The 22744-nt window shown below is 40.1% G+C and overlaps 1 protein-coding gene across 1 annotated transcript in view; it reads right to left on the minus strand.

Moving 5' to 3' along the window:
• Window positions 1–11223, minus strand: part of COL28A1 (collagen type XXVIII alpha 1 chain) — a 190627-nt gene extending 179404 nt beyond the window's left edge. Inside the window, 3 exon segments of the mRNA XM_069587501.1 lie at window positions 6033–6589; window positions 7410–7567; window positions 11040–11223. Coding sequence (XP_069443602.1) covers window positions 6033–6589; window positions 7410–7530 — 678 coding nt within the window. The 5' untranslated portion in view covers window positions 7531–7567; window positions 11040–11223.
• Between the last annotated feature and the right edge of the window lie 11521 nt (window positions 11224–22744).

Here is a 22744-nt window from a genome sequence, read left to right on the forward strand (position 1 = left end):
GCCTGGAATATCCCATCGACGGAAAAGCCTGGTAGGCTACAGTCCATGGGGTCGCGAAGAGTCGGACACGACTGAGCGACCTCACTTTCACTTTTGATTTTCATGCATTGGAGAAAGAAATGGCAACCCACTCCAATGTTCTTGCCTGGAGAATCCCAGGGACGGCGGAGCCTGGTGGGCTGTCGTCTATGGGGTTGCACAGAGTTGGACACAACTGATCGACTTAGCAGCAGCAGCAGCAGCATGTAATTGTGTATTTTCTCTTCTCTATTTTTCTATCCCTATGTGCTGTGCTATGCTTAGTCGTTTAGTCGTGTCCAACTCTTTACAACCCCCAAGGACTGTAGCCCACCAGGCTCCTCTGTACATGGGGTTTCTCCAGGTAAGAATACTGGAGTAGGTTGCCATGCCCTCCTCCAGGGGATCTTCCCAACCCAGGGATCGAATCCAGGTCTCCCGCATTGCAAGCGGATCAGATTCTTTAACATCTAAGCCACGAGGGAAGACTGAGAATACTGGAGTGTGTAGCCTATCCCTTCTCCAGGGATCTTCCCGACCCAGGAGTTGAATGGGGTTGTCCTGCATTGCAGGTGGATTCTTTACCATCTGAGCTATCAGGGAAGCTATTTTATCCCTATACAGATGTGCATTCCTTGTTTAGCATTAGAACATTAATTTTAGGGTGATAACTTCATGAACTATTAATGAGCCTTAGAAGTCAGTGTGGTCCAGTGGCTCCTTCTGTCATAAAGAAATTTGAGACACAGTGCTGTGACTTGCCCAAGGTCACACTCTTGGGCTGAGCTACCTGACCAAGCTCAGCACTATTTCCTACTTAACCACACAGAGATGAATTAGCCAGAATATTTTTCAAAACTGCTTTCAATTCATAAGTTTAGAGAAATTCGCAACATGGTTTTTGTCAGACCTTTAGGCCTCACTACTCCACTCCAGTTCAGCGGGGTATTATTACCCGAAAAGTATACTGAAGTTCATGTCTGAGTCAGTGGACACAAGCTATGTTTGCAGATAGAATTATTACTCTCTGAAGGTAGAATTTATGTGTCAAATTAACGCCTTATGCCTGAATCTGAGGGGTAGATCACACATGATAAAATAGAAAATGGAAGCAAAAAGCATTACAATATTTGTTGTAAGTTGTTAAAAATAAAGAATGTAATGAGGAAGCTAAAGATAAGTCAGAGCTGTACCTTTACAGAAGACTCTGCATCCTTTTAGTTTTGTTTTTACTCTATGTTTGTTTTGATACAGATGAATTGTTTAGAGAAGATATAGCAACATGCTTTAAGTAGTTCTGGTGATTTAATCAGAGAAAAATTTAGACTAGGAATTAAGTGTCATCTAGGATTTTCATCCTGTTTCCACCATTGTCTAGGCCCCTGACCGTGGGCAAGTCATATAATCCCTGCAGTTCATTTTCCATGCCTATAAAACTAAGACGCTTGACCCCGTGGTCTCGGGAGCGGTCCAACTCTGGCCACATTCCGTATCTACCAAAATCAGCATCTCAACTATGCTGTTGTTCTCTTGCCCTACCCCAGTGATTTTAAATTACTAGGCAAAGTAAACCCAGGCTGAAAGCAGATGGGATACTTGTGTCTTTCAGAACTAGTAGGTGATGTGGACAATGGAAACTCAGCTAAACTGACAATTTTAGTGTAAAACAGCATTACCCTCTCCAGAATATTTGGCTGTGCCTAGAAAGTTGAAATTTATATACTTTATCTCTAGGCTGCCCAGGACAAGTCCTGGCTTCCACCTGTGATCCTGACATACTTTCCAGACACACCCTAGAGAAATTCTTATATAGTTCAGCACTCATTGTTTTTTAATAGTGAAAATTTTGAAGTAAAATATCCATCAATAATGGAAAATCAATGTATTGAATTTATATATTTTAATAGATAAATTTCCTAAAAAGTTGGTTGAAGATGAATGCCTAGAACAGGATCCAAATTGTGAAAATATTGAAAATATACACCAGAAACTTGGTTTTCTCTGAGAGGAAGAGAAGGAAAAGAATTCTGAAAGAGAGGCAGTAAAGCAAGTAATAATTCCAGTCAGATTGTAAAATAGCTACTGAAATAAAGAAAAATTCAAAGTTGTGTCCCTTTATCACCTTTTTATACTAAGCAATGTCCTTATAGATTTTCAACTCATGAATTTAGCCGTTAGTGCGGCAGATGTGTAATTTTACACTTTTTTAGCTTTTCCTTTGAAAATTCAATTTCTGTTTTGCCACATTACCTTTAAATGTATGTGCCATGAGCCTTAAAAGCCATAACAATGCAACGAATTATTTTTGGAACCCACTGGCTTTTCTGTTTGCTTGAATTTATATTTCCGTGGAAACAAAAATGGATCCAAACCGCACAATAAATAAGACTGTTTCAAGCAAGAACAAAGCTGCATTGCCTAAGGACACTTGTAGTCCATAAATCCCAGTGATAGAGAATACCGCACAGCAAGCTGCGTGGGAAGGAGAGCCTAGACTTGGCGGGCAGAGAAAGAGGAATAGGATGGTTGTTTGGAAATGGTTGGCCTTCTGGATGATTTTGAATAAAGGAATGCAAAGGACCAACTCATTAGTGGAATGTTGTTCTATATGTCAAAGTTGATAAGGATAAAAGGCATAAAGACCAATGTGGGCAATCAGACAAAGGAAGCACTGAGGAGGGACATTTTTAAAAAGTGGACAGAGCTGGAGGCTTGGAGAGTAGTAAGGCATTTTGCTTAAGCAGAGAGGCAGGCCATGTGGAGAACAGTTGGGAAAACGTGGTCAAAGCCAGAGGGAAGGGCGTGTTCAGTGAAAGTCTAGGTGGATACTGTGCTTTAAATGAAATAGTATAAATAGAGAAAGGACCTCATCCGAGCAAGAAGGAGGGGCATTTTACTAACAGAGTCAGAGTTTTATGATGGTAGATACGTGGGGAAAAAGAAATCTAGACTGGAATTGCCAATTTTGTGAGTGACCATGAGGTCAATGCTCTCAGAAGGGAACAGAGGAAATGTGAGGAAGCTGCCAAAGTTACCAGCATGACAGCAAGTGGGGTGAGAATACAGAACTTAGTAGGCAATGATTACAAATCCCACGGCAAAAGTAATATTTGCAACTTGATATAGCAGAAGAAGAGCCATTATCAAATCTCGGAGAACAGAAATAAGGCTCTAAACAGAGGAGGCCTTGGAAAACCAGGAAGTGGACCATCCTAATAAATCAGTGAAGCCTAGGATTCTAAAGATGATACAGAAATGCTGAAGTTGATCCCTTCTTGCTCTGTGAGGGAGAAGATGCACTAAATTAATGTTTTTCTTAGTACTCTCCAAATAAAGAGACCAATTTGTTACAACTGTTATTCCCATAAAGACTTTTTAAAAAGTTTAATGTCAGAGGTAATAAACAATTTTTTTAATATCCACATACTCCCTCATGCTGTTTTAAAGAACCAAGTAATATATCCAGAAGGTTGGTTTGAATGTGTTTCTCTAGGGTTCAGTACTGTTCTGTAAATCATAATAAAACAGAAACATGAATATTTTCTTCTTGGAGTCATCAGGTCTCTCTTGGGTAATTTAGAACCATTGTTTTCAGGGGTTCTTACATGGTACTCCCTGATAGAGGCGCCAAGGAACATGCAGTGATTCCTTGATTTGTCTGGGCTCCTGCAAAATCTATTCACTGTGTATACTCCTGTCCATAAATTCAGCTAAAGTCTACTCTGCAATGGAAAGAATAAACTGACAATACAAAAAACCACCCAGATGAATTTCAGAATCATTACACTGGGAGTATGAACCTGACACATGATGTGAGCTTGTTTATATAAGATTCTAGAAGATGGACACTAATTTAGGTTGACAAGTCAGGTCAGTAGTACCCCAGGAACAAGGGATGCATGTATTGCAAAGAGGCATAAGGAAACTTTTAGAGATGATGGAAACGTTCCGTATCCTATTTGTGTTGGTGGTTTCATGGGCGAATACATCTAGAAAAACTCACGGAATTTTGCACTTAAAGTAGATGAAGTTTTGCACTTAATATATAAGTAACATTTTTTTAAGTCAAGTTCATGATTATTTCAAAATAAAAAGTTTAAAAAATTGAACTACAGATGTAATAGAAACAGATTAGGTAAGGACTTTTTCGAATAGTCTGAGCAAAAGTCCAGTTTTGCTTCCTAGACAGTGGCCATTTGAAACATTGATACTTAGTATATATCTCTTTAAAAACCCCCATGAGCTGTTTGGATCCTGCAATTTGTTTGGAAAGCAGCACCTCCTTCTAAGAAATGGCTTGTTCTCAGAGCTTCCATCTGAACAAACAAGCCGAAACCAGAGGATGCTACGGAAGAGCAGAGTCGTTAGGATGCTTGGTCATTTTTCGGTTTCCCCAGAAACAGTTTGGCTTAGGATGTACTGCCAAGAGCCTGCGCTCTCAGCTGGGCAGGAGTTCTTAGCCAGGGCATGTCTGGAGGGAGTAGGAACCTCCTGAGCTGTCACAGCTGGCCAAACAAGGAGCTGCCTGTCCTGGGTCTTCCCCAGGCAGCAGCAGGTGACTCATTATCACAACCCCAGGGTTCTTTCCTGCACATGCTGGGAACTTCTGTCCCATTCAGTGGTGAGGACTCAAATTAGGTGGAAGCAGGGCTAGGCAGTTAGCCTGACCCCCCTGCACGTTCATTTTCCTGCAGAAGAGATGCTCACGTAAGCATTCACCCCAGGTACCTGGGACTGAGCCCATAGTCCGAGGTCTAGGCAGAACTGCCCCCTCGTCTTCCCTTAATGCCCGAGTTTCAAAAGGCCAAATACAGCAGTAGATTTTGGAGGAGGGATGTTTCTTAACTGTTTCAAGGAATTTTTGCTTGAGAAAACCTTAAAAAAAAATTACTCTCTTCTCTCCCAGTGTAACTTTAAAGGGTCAAGCACGCAGACTCTGGGGTCTTTGCCTGGCCTTAAATTTTCAACTATAAAATGGAGATAATAAAAGTACCTACATCATAAGGTTGTTGTAAACATTGAATAAAATAAAATCTATAAAGCACTCAGAGCAATGCCTAATACACAGCACTCAAGACATAATCACTGTGATTTAGGCACGAAAAACTCAGCTTCTCGTGCTAAAAGCACCTGAGAGTAACAAAATCAAAGTAATGTTGGGAAAAAGAATTGAGAGAAGGGACAAAAGGAGCAAGACAATCTCTGAAAGAGGGCCTGAGGTTTTTTTAACCTATAGCAAAGAGCCATATGAAGTACTCAGGACCTAAAGGACGCATGAGCCTAGCCCTCCTATCAAGAATTTTTTTTAAATCAGCATTTTTAAGAAAATTAATTTTTGACTCTTAACAAAGCAATGGCCTCATCTCCAGGAGTTCCTCCTTGAGAAATGTGGTGAAGAGGAATTTTGTTTTGATTGCTTTGGCTTGTGTTTTCCCTAGCAGCGAGGAAGGGTCCTTACAATCAATAAAGAAAAGCAGTGATACCGCCAATTGTGACTTAAAATTAGATGACCTTGTTAACACCTAAGAAGCAAGGAGATAAATTTTCAAAATGGAAGTGTGTGACCTTCACTTGAGCATAATATGGCAAATGGTAAGACAAAGGGTCAAAAAATATCTACACAAGTGGAACAGGAAAAAAAGAACTTAAGACAAATATGGCAGATTGCAATTTGACCACAAGTCAAATGCAAGTCAGCAGTGTTCCCTGAGCCCACGATGCACAAACAGGAGTCCCAGATGGATGACGGGAAGTGAATCCTTCCAAAATCTTCAGCATCAGCTGATAGAAAAGTTAGGAATGCATTTACAGAAAATTAGCCTGGTACCTCCCCAGTTTACATGGTGCAAACTGTCAAGAATATAGAGACACATCAGAAAGATTCTTCTTTCCATTTCAAAGGTAGATTTTTTTTCCCTTTCATCTTTTTGACCTATTATCCTTTCAGAATTTGTGAACAAATTATCAGCATTATAATAAGAAATATATATAAAATCAACACATTAGGTACCTACCAGGCGATCCTGAATTTTGTCGACAAGAGTTGAATCATTCAACAGGAGGATGGGTACACTGGGTAAATCCCCAGATATCAAGCGCAGTTTGGTTTCGTTGACTACAGTAGAAAGTCCAATGGTGATAAATAATATTCCTGCAGTTCTGGCATCTTCAGAAATACTTTGAACATCTGGATTCTTTGGATGGTCAATGCCATCAGTCATTAGCACAGCCACTTTCACACCATCCTTACGCCCTTCTCTCTTAAGTAGCCTCGTTGCATTGGCAATGGCGTAATAAGAGAAAGTACCTTGCCCAATGAAATTCATAGACTTGACCCTCTGTTTAAAAGTCTGTAGATCCTTCCAGGAGGAAAAAGGTGGATCAATTTGGACAGAGCTGCTGAACTGAAGGGCTGCCAATTTGATGTCATATTTCAAGGAGCCAACTGGGGTCAACTGAAATATCTTGTCACTCAAGCTACCCACAAAATCTTTTTGTTTGTCAAAGAGAAAAATTTTGGAACTTTCAGAGCTGTCCACGATAAAGACAAGATCTATGAAGCACATGGAGTCTGAAATAGAGGAAATAGGTTAGGCAGCGTCCTTGTCCCCACTTGTAAAACAGCTTTGCATAAAGAAAGCCCTGAGGCATGTGGTCTGAATAGCTGATTTCCAAGAGGAGAAGGAGGTGAAAAAGAGAGGCACCTTAGAGATTGGGCTGACATAGTAAATAACTAAATCTTTTTCCAAGTCTTCAAATTCTTTTCCTCTTCTAAAATAATGCAAATCAAAAGCAAAGAAAATACCATATATTCTGAGCATCTTCCCAGGGTAAAACTTACTTAAAGTGAGAGGAAAAGAAAGTACATGGTAGTTAAAAATTCACCAAACACTAGGCAAAGTTGTCTAGAAGTAAATAATACTCTGCCTCACTATCAGATTGTGTAACATATTGGTGAGGCCTCATCTTGTTTGGGTACAAATTTTTTTTTTTTTTGATATTTTTTAAATCAAGGGAGAAAATGACTGGACGCATCGCATTGCAGCAGTGCTGAGGGACAAAGAAACCTAATAGAACTGAAGGTTGAATCCTAGCTCTGTGACTTGCCAGTTAATTTGCCTGCAGCCTCAAGCATGCCACTTCGCCTTCTGGGGCTCAGTTTCTTTATCTATGCGAGTGGCATTCTCTGTTGTGCCCATTCAAGTATGCTCTGTAAGTACCCATAGAAGTATGCTCTGTAAGTATGTAAGGTGCCTTATGATCATATCAAAATAGAATATCACACATATACATAAATATGTGGTTTGGTGTTTATACCAAGTGCTATTTGGAAAAATTCATATTAGGGTTTTAAGAAACTAAAACTAACAAAGATAAAACATTTTTTTTACCCTGGAGATTTTTCCTTGCAAGTAAATTGGCCTTTGAGCCTTTCTTTCTTTGTCCATATATTGCTTGACTCATAAAAGCTGGCAAAAGCAGGAGACAGAGGACAAAATGTTTGTTCCACATTATGATAGATGGTGAAAATTCATCCGCCGTGTAGCACCTTTAATTTAAAAAATCAGTTATAAATACTTTAATAAGATATAGAGTTTACTATTTTTAATTTCAAGCCCGTAAAATTGAAAGCTAGCATGTGGAAAGACAAAAGGGTTTTTCATTCGTATTTATGGAGAATTATCCACATGGAGATTTTTAAAGTTTCTAATCTAAATAAACCATGGCGACACAACCAAATTTCTAGCAATGAATATTTTTGTATATTCAAAGAATTACATCCAAGTAGTCTGAATTTCCCATTATATTATGGGGAGCAGCTTTATTATAGGGAGAGCTATTTAAAAACATTTCAGTCCCACTCTATATGATGACTGTGTTTCAATCACAGGGTCTGTTTGACATATCCACATTCTCCAAGGTAGTATCAGATTGCTGCAAGGTTGTTTTACCCATTTTCATTATAACTCCCGACCATGCCAATATTTTTGCAGGGTTGTAGAGAGCCACCACGATTTCAGTCTTAATATTACATGCACGATTTCAGGGAGTTCGGAGGTCGTCAAAAATTGAATTGCCCTTCTATTTCCACAGAACCCCATTTTCTACATTTACTTTGTTAACTTCATCTCCGCTGGAGTTTCAAGCTGTCCTACAGCTGCATATCCAGTCAGTCAAAAGAGTGTAAGAGCGAAAAAAAAAAAAAAAAGGGAAACAAATTTGCCAAGTGTTAGCTGGAAGAACTAGTGGACAGATATAGGACTTGAAATCAGGAAGCAATCCCCTCTGAAAGGCCCTGTAAAACTATTTTCCTGGGTAGATTAAAATATGATCCTGTATTTAAATCCTCAGCAATTTTCAGTGCTCAGTAAGCCCAGCTATGTACCGAATGCCTTTAAAAGCCACAGACTTCCCTGGCAAAAGAAGACTCACGTGTGGCTAGCTCAATGTACCTGAGAATGGAAGTAAGAAAGCTTATTTTGAACCCCATCTTTTGCATGGTTTGGAAATGCTTGCCAGCTTGAAGTGTATAGACTTTAGAAGTTCTGGGAAAAGAATCATGCTTTCCTTCTTTGGCACCTTGCCTTCAGGGAATGATAATCTGGGAAACCATGAGCATGATTTTTTCCAGACTCTCAACGGGGTGGGGGTGTTGGGGGGGGGGAGTCAGAAATACATGCTAAGGCAGTAAGGAATGAGATGGGAGACTGATTTCTTCATACATGCCAGATGGAGAAGCCCCAGTGAGAAGCAAAGCTATCGGACTGGGGATGAATCAGTGGAGAGCTCCATGCCATAGTCTGCTTCTCAAATAGCCTCGATTAGCAGGAAGCTTCCTAAGCTGACTTTGTATCAGTATGACCAAGTGTGTGTGCTGTGTGTGCTGAGTCGCTCAGTCATGTCCAGCTCTTTGTGACCTCATGGACTGTAGCCCACCAGGCTCCTCTGCCCATGGAATTCTCCAGGCAAGAATATTGGAGTGGGTCGACATTCCCTTCTCCAGGGGATCTTCCTAACCCAGGGGTCAAAATCATGTGTCCTGTATTGCAGGCAGATTCTGTACTGTCTGAGCCACCAGGGAAGCCCCATATCTCTTGGCATTTGCCTCAAATGCAATTGACTAAATGTTAACTGCTCTTCAGACCCGGTATGCTAAGATTTGGAGACAACTAAAACTAATGGCACCCCACTCCAGTACTCTTGCCTGGAAAATCCTATGGACAGAGGAGCCTGGAAGGCTGCAGTCCATGGAGTCGCTAAGAGTTGGATACGACTCAGCGACTTCACTTTCACTTTTCACTTTCATGCATTGGAGAAGGAAATGGCAACCCACTCCAGTGTTTTTGCCTGGAGAATCCCAGGGACGGGGGAGCCTGGTGGGCTGCCTTTTATGGGGTTGCACAGAGTCGGACACGACTGAAGTGACTTGGCAGTAGCAGGTATTAAAAGGGACTTCCCTGGCAGCTCAAATGGTAAAGAATCTGCCTGCAATGCAGGAGACCCCGGTTCAATCCGTGCATCGGGAAGATCACCTGGAGAAGAGAATGGCTACCCACGTCTGCATTCTTGCCTGGAGAATCCCACAGACAGCGGAGCCTGATGAGCTACAGTCCATGGGATCTCAGAGTCAGACATGACTGAGCGACTAACACTTTCACATTTTCACATTCAAAGCTGTGTAGCAAAACGCAGCTGCTGTTAAATTTTCAGAGGGGGAAGATGTATAACATCATGTCCCTGGTATCACATATGACTTCTTTCTTTTGTTGACCCTTGTACTTAAAGAAGTTCTCAGAAGTTCTGGAAACAAGAGACTGAAAATTTAATTTCATTGAGAACAAGAGAGATTTTACAAGCTTGTAGCTTATAGATCAAGACAGCTCTTCAAAAACCTAAAGAAGGAGATTCCCATGCAGGATCCTGAGATGAAAACCACTATTTCTCTTATTTGCAGGCCTCATTTTGGGCTTCGGAAATGCTGGCTTTAAATAGATATCTTTCCCCTACACTAGGCACTTGCTCAGACAGTTTGTTGACGTGTAATTATGAATTCATAACTGAAGCCTTATATATATATAATGTTCCCTAACACACCTGATTCGTTAGCAATAATCACAATATCTCATACTTTACTACTATTTGTTCTAACATTTTCTATCTAGTTCTCTGAAACCAAAGTCATGCTGTTTCTTTCCGATATTAGCCAGAGGACACCCTTACACTTTCTCTAGTTTCTCAGTTCTACTATCATCCTGAAATCTCTTATTAGTTTAATATCTTAAGAGCCCACTCATTTTGGATCCCTTTTGTCATGCTTTATTTTGCCTCAGTTTTTAATACTTCCCACCTTTCTTTCATTTAGATGTTATATACAAGCAAAATAGGTTTCAGGGGAAAAGAGTCATTAGTTAAATAAAGGAAATATAAACCTCTGTGCTTACTACAGTTTGCATTTCATAAATGCAGAAACAACTGTTACCTTTAATCAAATGCCATAGTTTTGGCTTTTTTGTGTGAAATTTATTTGGGGTAAATATCAGGATCAATAAATCCAAGAGAACTTATATTTTATGACTTTTTGGAAATAACATTATCTTTCAGCAAAGTTTACTAATTTTATTCACAATGTTTGCATCTCATTTGTTTTGCCATGAAGATAAAGTGATCGGATACTTTATCCAAATCGCTAAACTTACCATGTTCTAAAGCATTCTGCAATGACTACTAAGTTATAAAAATGTGTCCAAATTAAGAAAAAGATGTCCCAAAAGATATTAACAGTATAACAATGCTACACAGTAGGCTATAAATTAAAAATCAATTTTAAAATAGCTTTAAAATTTACATTTTTCTACATTTTAACAATTATTTCCCTGATAATATAATTAAAGTAATAACAAAGGATAAAAAAATCTGATAAGCTTTCTTCACATAAAAAATACGTAAACTGTTTAGTCTTCCACAGTTCTTAGATGTCTGAACTCGTTTCGAGTGATTAAAACAAAACAGTCATGTCTTACCTTATAAAGTTTATCAACCAGGAATTAGAGACTGGTTAAGCAAGTGCCAACAGCAAGGACCATTGCTGAGGATGGAGCTGACTATTTGATATTGTTCTGTTCGGTGGGAAATAAGAATTGTCTTTCCCTTTAGATCTTTTGTAATTCTTTACTCATGTTTTTTAGACTAAATTAAAGCAAGAGTGGCTAGGCACTTGGCCAGGGTGCAAGATCTGGGTGGGATCAGTGAGCAATTTAAAGGAGCAGTGCCTTTCATAATAAGTCTGTGTTTTCCAGACTGTTGTGAAAATAACCTGGGCAGATTTTCTACAGTTTAGACATTTATTGACAGCCTGCCTTTGTCTGTCAGGCCATGTCCTCTTTCTGGTCCTTTGCCCGGGAGTTGCTCGGTAAGATACTATTGCTGAAGAGCTCTGTGAAGGAGGATAAATCATACCAGCTTGAGTGTGCATGCTAAGTCGCGTCAATCGTGTCCAACTCATTGTGACCCCGTGGACTGTAGCCCACCATGCTCCTCTGTCCATGGGATTTCCAGGCAAGAACACTGAAGTGGGTTCCCACTTACTCCTCCAGGGGATCTTCCCAATCCAGGGGTCAAACCTGCATCTCCTGCATTGCAGGGGGATTTTAGTGACTATAATTATAGAGTTAGGATTCCAAAGAAAATAAGGTCTTGTTGTTGATGTTTAGTCATTAAGTTGTCCCAAATGTTTGTGACCCCATGGACTGACTGTAGCCCACCAAGCTCCTCTGTCCATGGGATTTCCCAGGCAAGAATACTGCAGTGAGTTTCCATTTCTTTGTCCAGGGGATCTTCCCAACCCAGACTCAGATGGAAATCTGGCTTTTCAACAGAGGCAATGGGTTGATAATTATTGAAGATAGGTGATGAGCATAAAAATTTGTGATTCTAGTCTTTCTGCATTTGTGATTTTTGAAAAGTTTCATAATCAAATATATAGACTATTGTATAGAATTTAGCCCTGGTTCTGTCTCTCACATGGGGACCTCAGTTTCCCACTTATGAAGTGAAGGAGGGAATTTGATTATTTATCAAGATTCTGTTAAACTGTAACATGACGAGGAGAGTTACATGACAAGGTCAATATTCTGGGTCTCTGTCCAGGAAAGGTGATCACTGTAGTCATTCCATTCTCCTTTTGTCCTATTTTCTACCTGTGGTTACAGCCTATATTATTAATAAATCAATATTTGTCACTGCAAAACATATTGCCAAGAAGCCGCTCGACCCCTACACAATTTATAGCAGGTTTCTCTACAGACGCCCTCAAGGATCAGGAAGAGCGAGATGGCCAGAGAAAGCAGTAGAAGTGTTCATGTTATAATTTAGAATCAGCTTTCTTAGGAAGACATTTTAGCATTTATATCTCCGCTTGTAGTGACAGTAATAGCTTCCATTCCATGAACTCTTTACCAGGTGGCCAGGCACGGGGCTAAGTGCTTCACACACATTATGGGATTTAACCCTCCAAAAGCAAATCATCTGCTGATTGTTAGGACTGCAGGGGTTTGTGTTTTGCAGAGAAAGGGTGTTGAGAAAGAGAGGAGCTCACTGATTTGCCCATGGTCTTGCTAATGCTAGAGAATACCAGAATAGGATCTTAACTCAGATCACTCTGATCCCTGAGGCTACGCCATTAAGTTTGACATCCATGTGAAATGTGAACATTTTCTTTGCCTCCTCACCATGTAGCAGGTTTTGAGCAGCTAAGGAAGTTTTGTGAGACTCTGGTAATAGAAAAAAGGAAATAATGGATATATCACAGACATAACAGCGGAATGATCTAGGAAGCAACCACATATGTGTCTTAAATAGCCTGTAGCTGTTAGCCGCATGTTTCACTTTTGTGAGATGAGAGTCATGGATCAAGGAAGTGGCAGTTCTTCAGAAGATCAGCTCTTTTTCTTAGGGTAGGCTAACAACCTGCAGAAAAATAATACCTCAAGGCTGCAAACAGGTGACTCCTGAGGTGAAAGATGGGACTAAAGACCTCCTGCTTTATAACTCTTCTGATTGAAATAAGTGAGGGGTCAGAACCCTGCCTACTCATTCATTGCGGTACTCATCTGTACCCCAGAGGCAGATGTGCTTAGTCACTCAGTCATGTCCAACTCTTTGTGACCCCATGGACTCTATCCCACCAGGTTCCTTCATCTATGAGGTTCTCCAGGGAAGACTATTAGAGTGGGCAGCCATTCCCTTCTCCGGGGGATCTTCCCAACCCAGGGATCAAACCTGGATCTCCTACATTGCAGGCAAATTCTTTACCATCTGAGCCACCAGAAAAGCCCACCTCAAAGGCAGATAGGGTACCTCAAACCTAATATTTCCTGCCTTTCACTCTCAAGTGTGGAAATCGCCGCTAAGTTGACTGGGTAGATGACTCAAAAAAAAAATCTTGTGTTCTGTTCATTTATATAAAGCAATTCGATTTGTAACCAGAAGAACAATGCACAAAGGTACATTAATAAAGCAATCTTAACCCTAAAGGAGGGTCTTGAATTGGTACACACACAGACCAAATAAAGGAGCAGAGATAACAGTGATGACTAGAACAAGGCAACTTGGAGTCCACGCCTTTCTGACTGTTGGTCTGCAGCAGCCTTTATACAGAACGATAACGCACTATTTTTGCTATCACTGCTGCAGGTGGCCTAAGTAAACACCCCATAAATACTTGTTGAATGAATGATAATTAGAAGTAGTTTTCAAATGTTCATTAATCACTTGAGAATCATGATACAACAGATTGCTGCTGCTGCTGCCAAGCCACTTCAGTCGTGTCCAACTCTGTGTGACCTCATAGACGGCAGCCCACCAGGCTCCCCCGTCCCTGGGATTCACCAGGCAAGAACACTGGAGTGGGTTGCCATTTCCTTCTCCAATGCATGAAGGTGAAAAGTGAAAGTGAAGACGCTCAGTCGTGTCCGACTCTTCGAGACCCCATGGACTGCAGCCCACCAGGCTCCTCCGTCCATGGGATTTTCCAGGCAAGAGTACTGGAGTGGGGTGCCATTGCCTTCTCTAGATACAACAGATTGCGCTCCTTCAAAGCACTGCTAGACAGGAAATCCTTTTTTGAAATGTTTTAATTTGTTGAACTATTCAACCATATAGAACCTATGTTAGTTGTGTTTGTTTTGGTACCAGTGCCATTTCAACAGCGATGATTTTTTAGGGCCCAAGGATCATTTAAAAGGAACCAAAACCTGAGGTGGCTTGTGAATATTGGAAGATGTTATGTGCCTGGGGTTACAGAAACACCAAAAGGGCTAGTAACATATCAGAACAGACTTGTCTCAGTTGCATATCTGGACCAAGACCAAGGTATAATTTAGTGTTTCACAATCTTCTAATTGCACCTACCTCCCAGACTGCTCATCCACAGTAGAAAAGAACATTTTCCGCTGAAAAAGGAGAAACCAGTGTCCTTCTTACCCAGCTTGGAGAAGTTAGTCCTTAGCAGTCTATTTTCTTCAGCACAAAATGTTGATACAGTAGAATACCTAACACTGGTCCCAAAGCTCTGGAAGTTCTGTGATTTGCTATCTTTCTTGACTCCAACTCGATGGACATGAGTTTGAGTAAGCTCTGGGAGCTGCTGATGGACAGGGAAGCCTGGCATGCTGCAGTCCATGGGGTCGCAAAGTGTCGGACACAACTGAGCGACTGAACTGAACTTGAGTCCAACAGATACTCTCTCGTGTCATTCACCATAAATTAGAAAGACACCCAAATGGTATTGGTCTACTTATCACCTAAGGGAAGGATTCAAAGCATTCAATGACAAGGAAGTGAACGTTATCCTTGGTAATAAAATGTAGAAATTGTGCCATCTCTTACATCTGGAGCAGCATGGCTCCTTAACATCCATCTACATTTTTTTTTCTTTTTAAAAAATTTTAATTTTTAATTGGAGGGAAATTGCTTTATGCTGCTGTGTTGGTTTCTGCCATACAACAACTCAAATCAGCTATGATTATACATATCTTCCCCTCCCTCTTCCTCCCCTCCCCTCACCCCACCCCTCTAGGTCATCACAGAGTGCCAGGCTGGGCTCCCTGTCTTATATAGCAACTTCCCACTAGCCATCTATTTTTCATGTGATAGTGTATATTTCAATGCTCTATTGATCCCGTCTTCTCCTTCCCCTGCTGTGTCCACGATTAAAAATATATATATTTGTTTTTATTTGGCTGCGTCAGGTCTTAGTTGCCTGTTGCAGCGCAGGGCTTCTTTCTAGCTGTGGTGCGTGGGCCCAGGTGCCCTGAGGCATGTGGGGTCTTAGTTCCCCGGCCAGGGATGGAACGCATATCACTCTCACTGGAAGGTGACTCCTTAACTCTGGACCACTAGGGAAGTCCCCACAATTTTTCTTGTATTATTTACTCTCTATCTATCTATCATCTTGCTTTATTATTTGCCACCTGATCCTCAGCTTGAGTCTCATATACAACAGGAGGGTCCTAGAACCCAGCGGCAGCATAAATCCTCATCGACCGATCTTATGACTGTGAAAATCTTTCTCTAAAAATGTCCTTCAACATTCATATTTTCTCTTTCTGTACTATTCTTTACTAAGAGCAGATTTCTTATGAAAAAACAATCAGGGTGCTCTCTGGAAATTTTTTACAATTTTCCTTTCTAAGAAATATCTGGAAGTGTACAGGTCTTCCTCTATCATAGGTTTGAATGTCCAAGTTTAAAAAAAATTATTCCCTTCAGTGAATAAAGAAGTCTTAACTTCTTCATGCAGAATCCACCCAAAAAGAGAAATATAGGATCTACTTACTAAGCTTTGACCAAAGTCTGCTTTTTTAATGGGGAAAGTATCTTCTGTTTTTCATTTGGCTGGTTTTATTTTCAGGTGTTAGCAAATGTGTTGTATCTTGGTAAATTCTTCCATTTCTCTGCTAGATGGTAGTTAGACTTTTCTTATATTGGGGACAGATAGTAGCATCAAATCTCAGAACCTGAGGGAGACTTTGAGACCACTTCCATTTGATTCTTCCATTTCACAGGTGATAAGGTAGAGGGTGGGTGTTGAGACTTATCCAAAGATCATCCCTTGAGTTAGTGAGGGAATACGGTTTAGATCTTTGTACAGTAGCCAGCCATCTTTCACTGTCCCTAAATACCCCAGCAGGTCTCTAGGCCTTTATACAGAGCAGGAGAAAAAGGAGGCTGTTATTTGGCCAACAATTTATGTTTCATAAATGTGGATATTTCCTTTAGTAAGAACTGGCTCAGGGTAAATTATCATGGACTAAATTCCAGCACAATAACAAGTCTTATCACTCACTGTAAATCTCCATGCCTGGGTCATCAAAGGTAATGAACACCATTTCTGAGAGCTCAGATTTGAAGAACTTTCTCCTCCTGGTTTGGGCAAGGTTGCCAGAGTAGCCTTGGATTGTTACAATGATTTGAGTAAAATGATTTGGTGCATATTATTGATACCCGATCGAAATAAAGCCAGTAATAGAGATAGATATCATCACTTGTATGAGTAATAAGTTACAGAAACTCAACACCCTTATGAGTTTTCTAGTCGGTCCATTTTGGTGTTCCATAAGAATATTCAACCAAGTTTTTTAAATAAATCAACCAAACTCGTGGAACTAAAGTATCGTAAGAACATTAAGTAGCTTATTTCTCATATTATGTCAATCCATTACAGCTCTGGTTCACACAGCAATGTCCCCAATTGAGGTAGCAGTCATCTTTTTTTTTTTTTCCCCCGAGTTACACCTAAATTATATAGCTCCTTCTATACAATAGTTTGTTTCCTCCTCTGTCCTTTTAAATTTGTACAAGGGTAAATTATTCAAAGTTTACAGTGAAAGGGACTTGAATTTAAATTTTACTATTTTGGGTATGAAAAACCTTCCAATACTATGCTCAGTTGCTCAGTCATGCCTGATGCTGTGTGGACCTAGGCCATCAGGCCCCTCTGTCAATGGAATTTTCCAGGCAAGACTACTGGAGAGGATTACCATTCCCACTCATACTCCATTCTACTTATACTTCATTCAATACAAACCAAGACAAATGTAAAGTACCTAATATAATCATTATTCATTGCTTATTTCCAGAACTGCAGATTCTGAAATACATATGTATAGTTTTATTCAATGTAAGTACTTCTTTATTAATTATATATATATGAATATAAAGTATTCTATTATGCTAATTAACCAAATTAAAAATGCCAAATACTAACAGAAATAAGTGAGGACTGACCATGGGTCTTGAAGGACTATTGTTTGAAAAAAGATATTTGGGCACCACCTTGTGGGGCTTTGTAGAAAGACACTTTGAGAGAGTGTCTACAATCATTAACAGATTAAAATTCTTAGCTTCCTGGGATGCTAAACAGGTAAAATGCAGGTAGCCACCTACAGATTTTCTGGGTAGGGTAACAAGAAGATGAATCAAAGGAGTGGCAAAATTACTCTATGTATGAATCAGGAAACCAGCACCTGGTGAAAACTGAAATGCATTCATTTAACAAACGTTAACCTAGTTCCTTCTATGTGTGAGGCATTGGGTAGAAAACAAAAAAGACCCAGTCACTTCAGCCTAGTGGAAGCGATAGAGTAAAAGGCAATGGCACGTTTTACCAAAAGTATTTTTAAGTAGTCAAATATCCAGCTCTAGCTAACAGTACCGTGCTGAAGTGTTTGAGAGTAAAGAGTACTGGTGTCTGCAACTTTGAATGCATTTAAAAGAAAAGCAGATGGATAGAGGGATGGATGAATATTATGATCAAGCAAATATGTCAGATATTATAGATCAGATGTTGAGTGCAGAATCTAGATGGTGGGTAGTGGGTTTGTTATATAATTCTGTCAACTTCTGAGTATATTTGAAACTTGTATAATAAAATATTAGATAAAAAGGCAACGACAGTACAGAGTGATAATATCCATAATAGAGACCTGCAAAGAGGGCACCTGGCCCAGATTGTGACACGGAAGTCGGAAGTGCAGGGAGCAGAGGATAAGTAGGGTCTGAATAGGTGTTAAGTGTTAGCATCTCATTTTTGGAATGTGGGAATATTCATCACCTCTTGTTTTGTTCCACTATAGTGGGGCTTTAGCCAAAACTAGAGATGACAAATCCTATTTTTAACATTCTGTTACATAAACAAATATGTTGTATGAGCATGGCTAAATCCTTAAACTGAAATAGGGAAATGACAAAAGTCATGCATGGTAGAAATATCTGAATTTTAAAACTTGTCCTTCAATATTGTCTTCATAATAACATTTTTAAATTTTGAGTTGAAATGGAAGCATTCATTATGTTTGTTTAATTTTTCATCTTGTATTTGTTGTTTTGATTCAACAAATAGTAAGGGGAATAGTGATGATTGTAATGTGTATCCTAACCTCAAAGAATTCACAATAGAATCATATGAGTATACTGTAATATAATCTGCAATAGCATTATTATAACACATAATTATATATAAGCATGTGTGCATGCGTGCACACACACACACACACGTCTGTGTGTATATGTAAAGAGACTGAGGATGTGAAACAAGGCCCAGCTACAAGTGCCAAGGAGTTCGGAACAGTAGACATTACTTCAGTTGTGGGAGACTTTGAGAAGCTGAGGGATGTATTTTGAGGAATGGAGAGAATTTAATTTTTCTATGTCTCAGGGAAGGATATTCCAGGGGAAAGTGGAAAAAAAGCATGTTTAGGGAAATGGCTGTGTAAAAGTAACTGGGAACAATTCAGTAGGGCTGGAGCTAGAACGTATTAAAGGGTTAAGCTGAAAAGATATTTTGGGCCAGAATGGGGACAACCTCATGTTGATAATTTTTTTTAATATCCCAGAAGCTTTTGTATATGTTACATAGAAAGGAATATTCACCATTTATTAGGAGATCAAACCAGTAGATCCTAAAGGAAATCAGTATTGAATATTCATTGGAAGGACTGATGCTGAAGTTGAAGCTCCAATACTTTGGCCACCTGATGCAAAGAACCTACTCATTAGAAAAGACCCTCATGCTGGGAAGGATTGAGAACAGGAGGAAAAGGGGGTGACAGAGAATGAGTTGATTGGATGGCATCATAGACCCAATGAACATAAGTTTGAGCAAACTCTGAGAGATGCTGAAGGTCAGGGAAGCCTGGATATTATAGTCGTGAACAGTCAGACACGACTGAGTGACTGAACAAAACAATTAATTTTAAAATAATATATGCAGATGACACCACCCTTATGGCAGAAAGTGAAGAGGAACTAAAAAGCCTCCTGATGAAAGTGAAAGAGGAGAGTGAAAAGGTTGGCTTAAAGCTCAGCATTTAGAAAATGAAGATCATGGCATCCGGTCCCATCACTCCATGGGAAATAGATGGGGAAACAGTGGAAACAGTGTCAGACTTTGTTTTTGGGGGCTCCAAAATCACTGCAGATGGTGATTACAGCCATGAGATTAAAAGACGGTTACTCCTTGGAAGGAAAGTTATGACCAACCTAGATAGCATATTCAAAAGCAGAGACATTACTTTGCCGACTAAGGTCCGTCTAGTCAAGGCTATGGTTTTTCCTGTGGTCATGTATGGATGTGAGAGTTGGACTGTGAAGAAGGCTGAGCACCGAAGAATTGATGCTTTTGAACTGTGGTGTTGGAGAAGAGTCTTGAGAGTCCCTTGGGCTGCAAGGAGATCCAACCAGTCCATTCTGAAGGAGATCAAGCCTGTGATTTCTTTGGAAGGAATGATGCTAAAGCTGAAACTCCAGAATTAAAGATTTTAAAATTTAAAAAATAAAAAACTAAAATTAAAAAAAATTAAAAAAAAAATAAAGCTGAAACTCCAGTACTTTGGCCAACTCATGCGAAGAGTTGACTCATTGGAAAAGACTTTGATACTTGGAGGGATTGAGGGCAGGAGGAGAAGGGGACGACAGAGGATGAGCTGGCTGGATGGCATCACTACTCAATGGAAGCGAGGCTGAGTGAACTCCAGGAGTTGGTGATAGACAGGGAGGCCTGGCGTGCTGCGATTGATGGGGTTGCAAAGAGTCGTACACAACTGAGCGACGGAACTGAACTGAACTGTACTGATACCTTATTTTTACAGATAATTCATGAAATATATTGACTTAATAAATTAGATTTCTCCAAATTCATAAACATTGTAAACTGAATCTCTTTTTTGCAAATTTACATCAGCAGATTCTTTTAAATGATTTTTAAGAGAAGACAAAATATACTCAACATTGCAGCAATTACAAAACTGATAAAAAAAATTACAAAAGGGCTAAAACTTAGGACATAAATTTGCTTCCTCATCCTTTCTGTCCTGATTCTGATTCTCCTTATGCTTCTGGTTTCTTTCCTCTTCCATTTCTTCCTGGGGTAACAATTATACTCAACTAAGAAAGCCAGGCTTAGCTTTGCAAATATGCTACTGATAGTCCAAATTTTGAACATGAAAATTAAGTCCATTATCCATTTGAAGATTTTTATAGTCATACATTGTACATTACATCAGAAACGGTCCAAATTATTGACTCAGACCAATCAGATATGCTTTGATTTTTCAGTGACCTGGTCTTTTCCTCAGAATGACACTGGTTCTGAACTCATTATCTTCAGAATTTGATATGTGTCTGACTTTCAGTGTTGGTTCTGGACATCTTTTTCTCATTTTACCAAGATAAACCTACATTTACAACTGCTTTGGACTTCATTGTATTTAGGTAATTCTAAAATTAATTTGATCCATTGAAAATACAAATTTTCTTCTTCAACCACCATGAAGACTTACAATATTGACATCTTAACTCCAGACTGAGGAGTTTGGATCTTGGTCTGTAGGAATCATGAGTCAATGAAGTGTTCTAATAAGAGAGACACTTGAGATGTCCTTCAGAAAGATCAGTGGTTCAGAGTAAAAGGGTAGGAACAGGGGAGCCAGAAACCAGTTTGGAGACTATTGTTTGGGTAAGCAGTAATTAAGACCTAAATAAACTAGGGCAGTAGCCATGGGAGCATAAAAATTAACAGAATTTGAACACCTTATCTGTTCCAAAAGCACTAATGTGATTTACTCAAATCCTGCCCAATGAGCAGAAGAGGTCAGGCAGAGAGATGGCCTGGGATTTGATTGTAATGTTGATGGCTGCCACATTAGCGCTTCAGTGCTCCTCAGAAGCGGAGAAGGCAGAGGCACCCCACTCCAGTACTCTTGCCTGGAAAATCCCATGGACGGAGGAGCCTGGAGGGCTGCAGTCCATGGGGTCGCTAAGGGTCGAGGATGACTGAGCGACTTCACTTTCGCTTTTCACTTTTATGCATTGGAGAAGGAAATGGCAACCAACTTCAGTGTTCTTGCCTGGAGAATCCCAGAGATAGTGGGCCCCCGTCTACGGGGTCGCACAGAGTAGGACACGACTGAAGCAACTTAGCAGCAGTAGCAGCAACTCATCAGAAGGGGCGAGCCCAGTTTCTTAGTCAGTTGGGGCTGCTGTAACAAATTACCATTGATTGGGTGGCTTCTAAACAACAGAAATTTATTTCTCACAGTTTTGAAGGCTGAAAGTCTGAGATGAGGTGTCAACACAGTCGGGTTCTGGTGAGGGTCCTCCTCTGGGTTTCAATGCCAACTTCTCATCGTGTCCTCACATGGCAGAAAAAGAGGGAGAGAGCTCTCTGGGGTCCCTTTTATAAGGGCACTACTCCCACTCTTGAGGGCTCCACCCTCATGACCCAATTACCTCAGGAAGGCCCCTCCTAATATCATCACAGTGGGGGTTAGAATTTCAATATTTCAATTTGTTGTTATTTAGCCACTAAGTCGTGCCCAACTCTTTGCGACCCCATGAACTGTAGCTCCTCTGTCTATGGGATTTCCCAGGCAAGAATACTGGAGTGGATTGCCATTTCCTTCTTCAGGGACCTTCCCTACCAAGGGATCAAACCCACATCTCCTGCATGCAGGCAGAGCCTTTCCCACTGAGCCACCAGGGAAGGCCCATGTCAGTTTGGAAGGGAGTACAAAATTCAATCCATAAAACCAGGTTACCCACAAATGGAACAGAGACCCTGTGAAAAGATAACCTGCAAAGCAGGAAATGTTAGGATCACCAGTGTTGCAATTATCATCCTAAAACTACCCCAGTTGATAAAGTGCTCTGCATGCTGCTTGAACTTTATCATTTCTGACTTAACTCTGTGAGTATTGGATGGCTTATGAAGTACCCCTCTGTCATTACTGAATTTAGCATCCTAATCCCTCCAACAATGCTCTTTAAAATAATATTCATTGAGTTTTTTCTCATTAAAAATGTTTTACGTTTTTTATTTCAGAAAACACAAAAATATAGTAAAGAGAATATTGATCACCTTTAAATCTACCACCCAGGGAAATCTACTGTTATAATGTTAGCACAATTCCCTCTAGCCTTTAAAATATAAGGTGAGGGTCATTATGTTTATTCCATCTGGTACTGTTTTATTCCTATAACAGTAAACCATGAGTGTATCCTCTATCTTGGCATATTTTTTTCCCCCTAAGACAGAGGTTAGTAAACTAACCCAGTCTGGAAGATCCCCTGGAGAAGGAAATGGCAACCTACTCCAGTATTCTCATGTGAGAATCGCAGGGATGGAGGAGCTTGGCGGGCTGTGGTCCATCGGGTCGTAAACAGTCAGACA

This window comes from Ovis canadensis, chromosome 4 (genome assembly GCF_042477335.2).
Source record: "Ovis canadensis isolate MfBH-ARS-UI-01 breed Bighorn chromosome 4, ARS-UI_OviCan_v2, whole genome shotgun sequence".
NCBI lineage: Eukaryota > Metazoa > Chordata > Mammalia > Artiodactyla > Bovidae > Ovis > Ovis canadensis.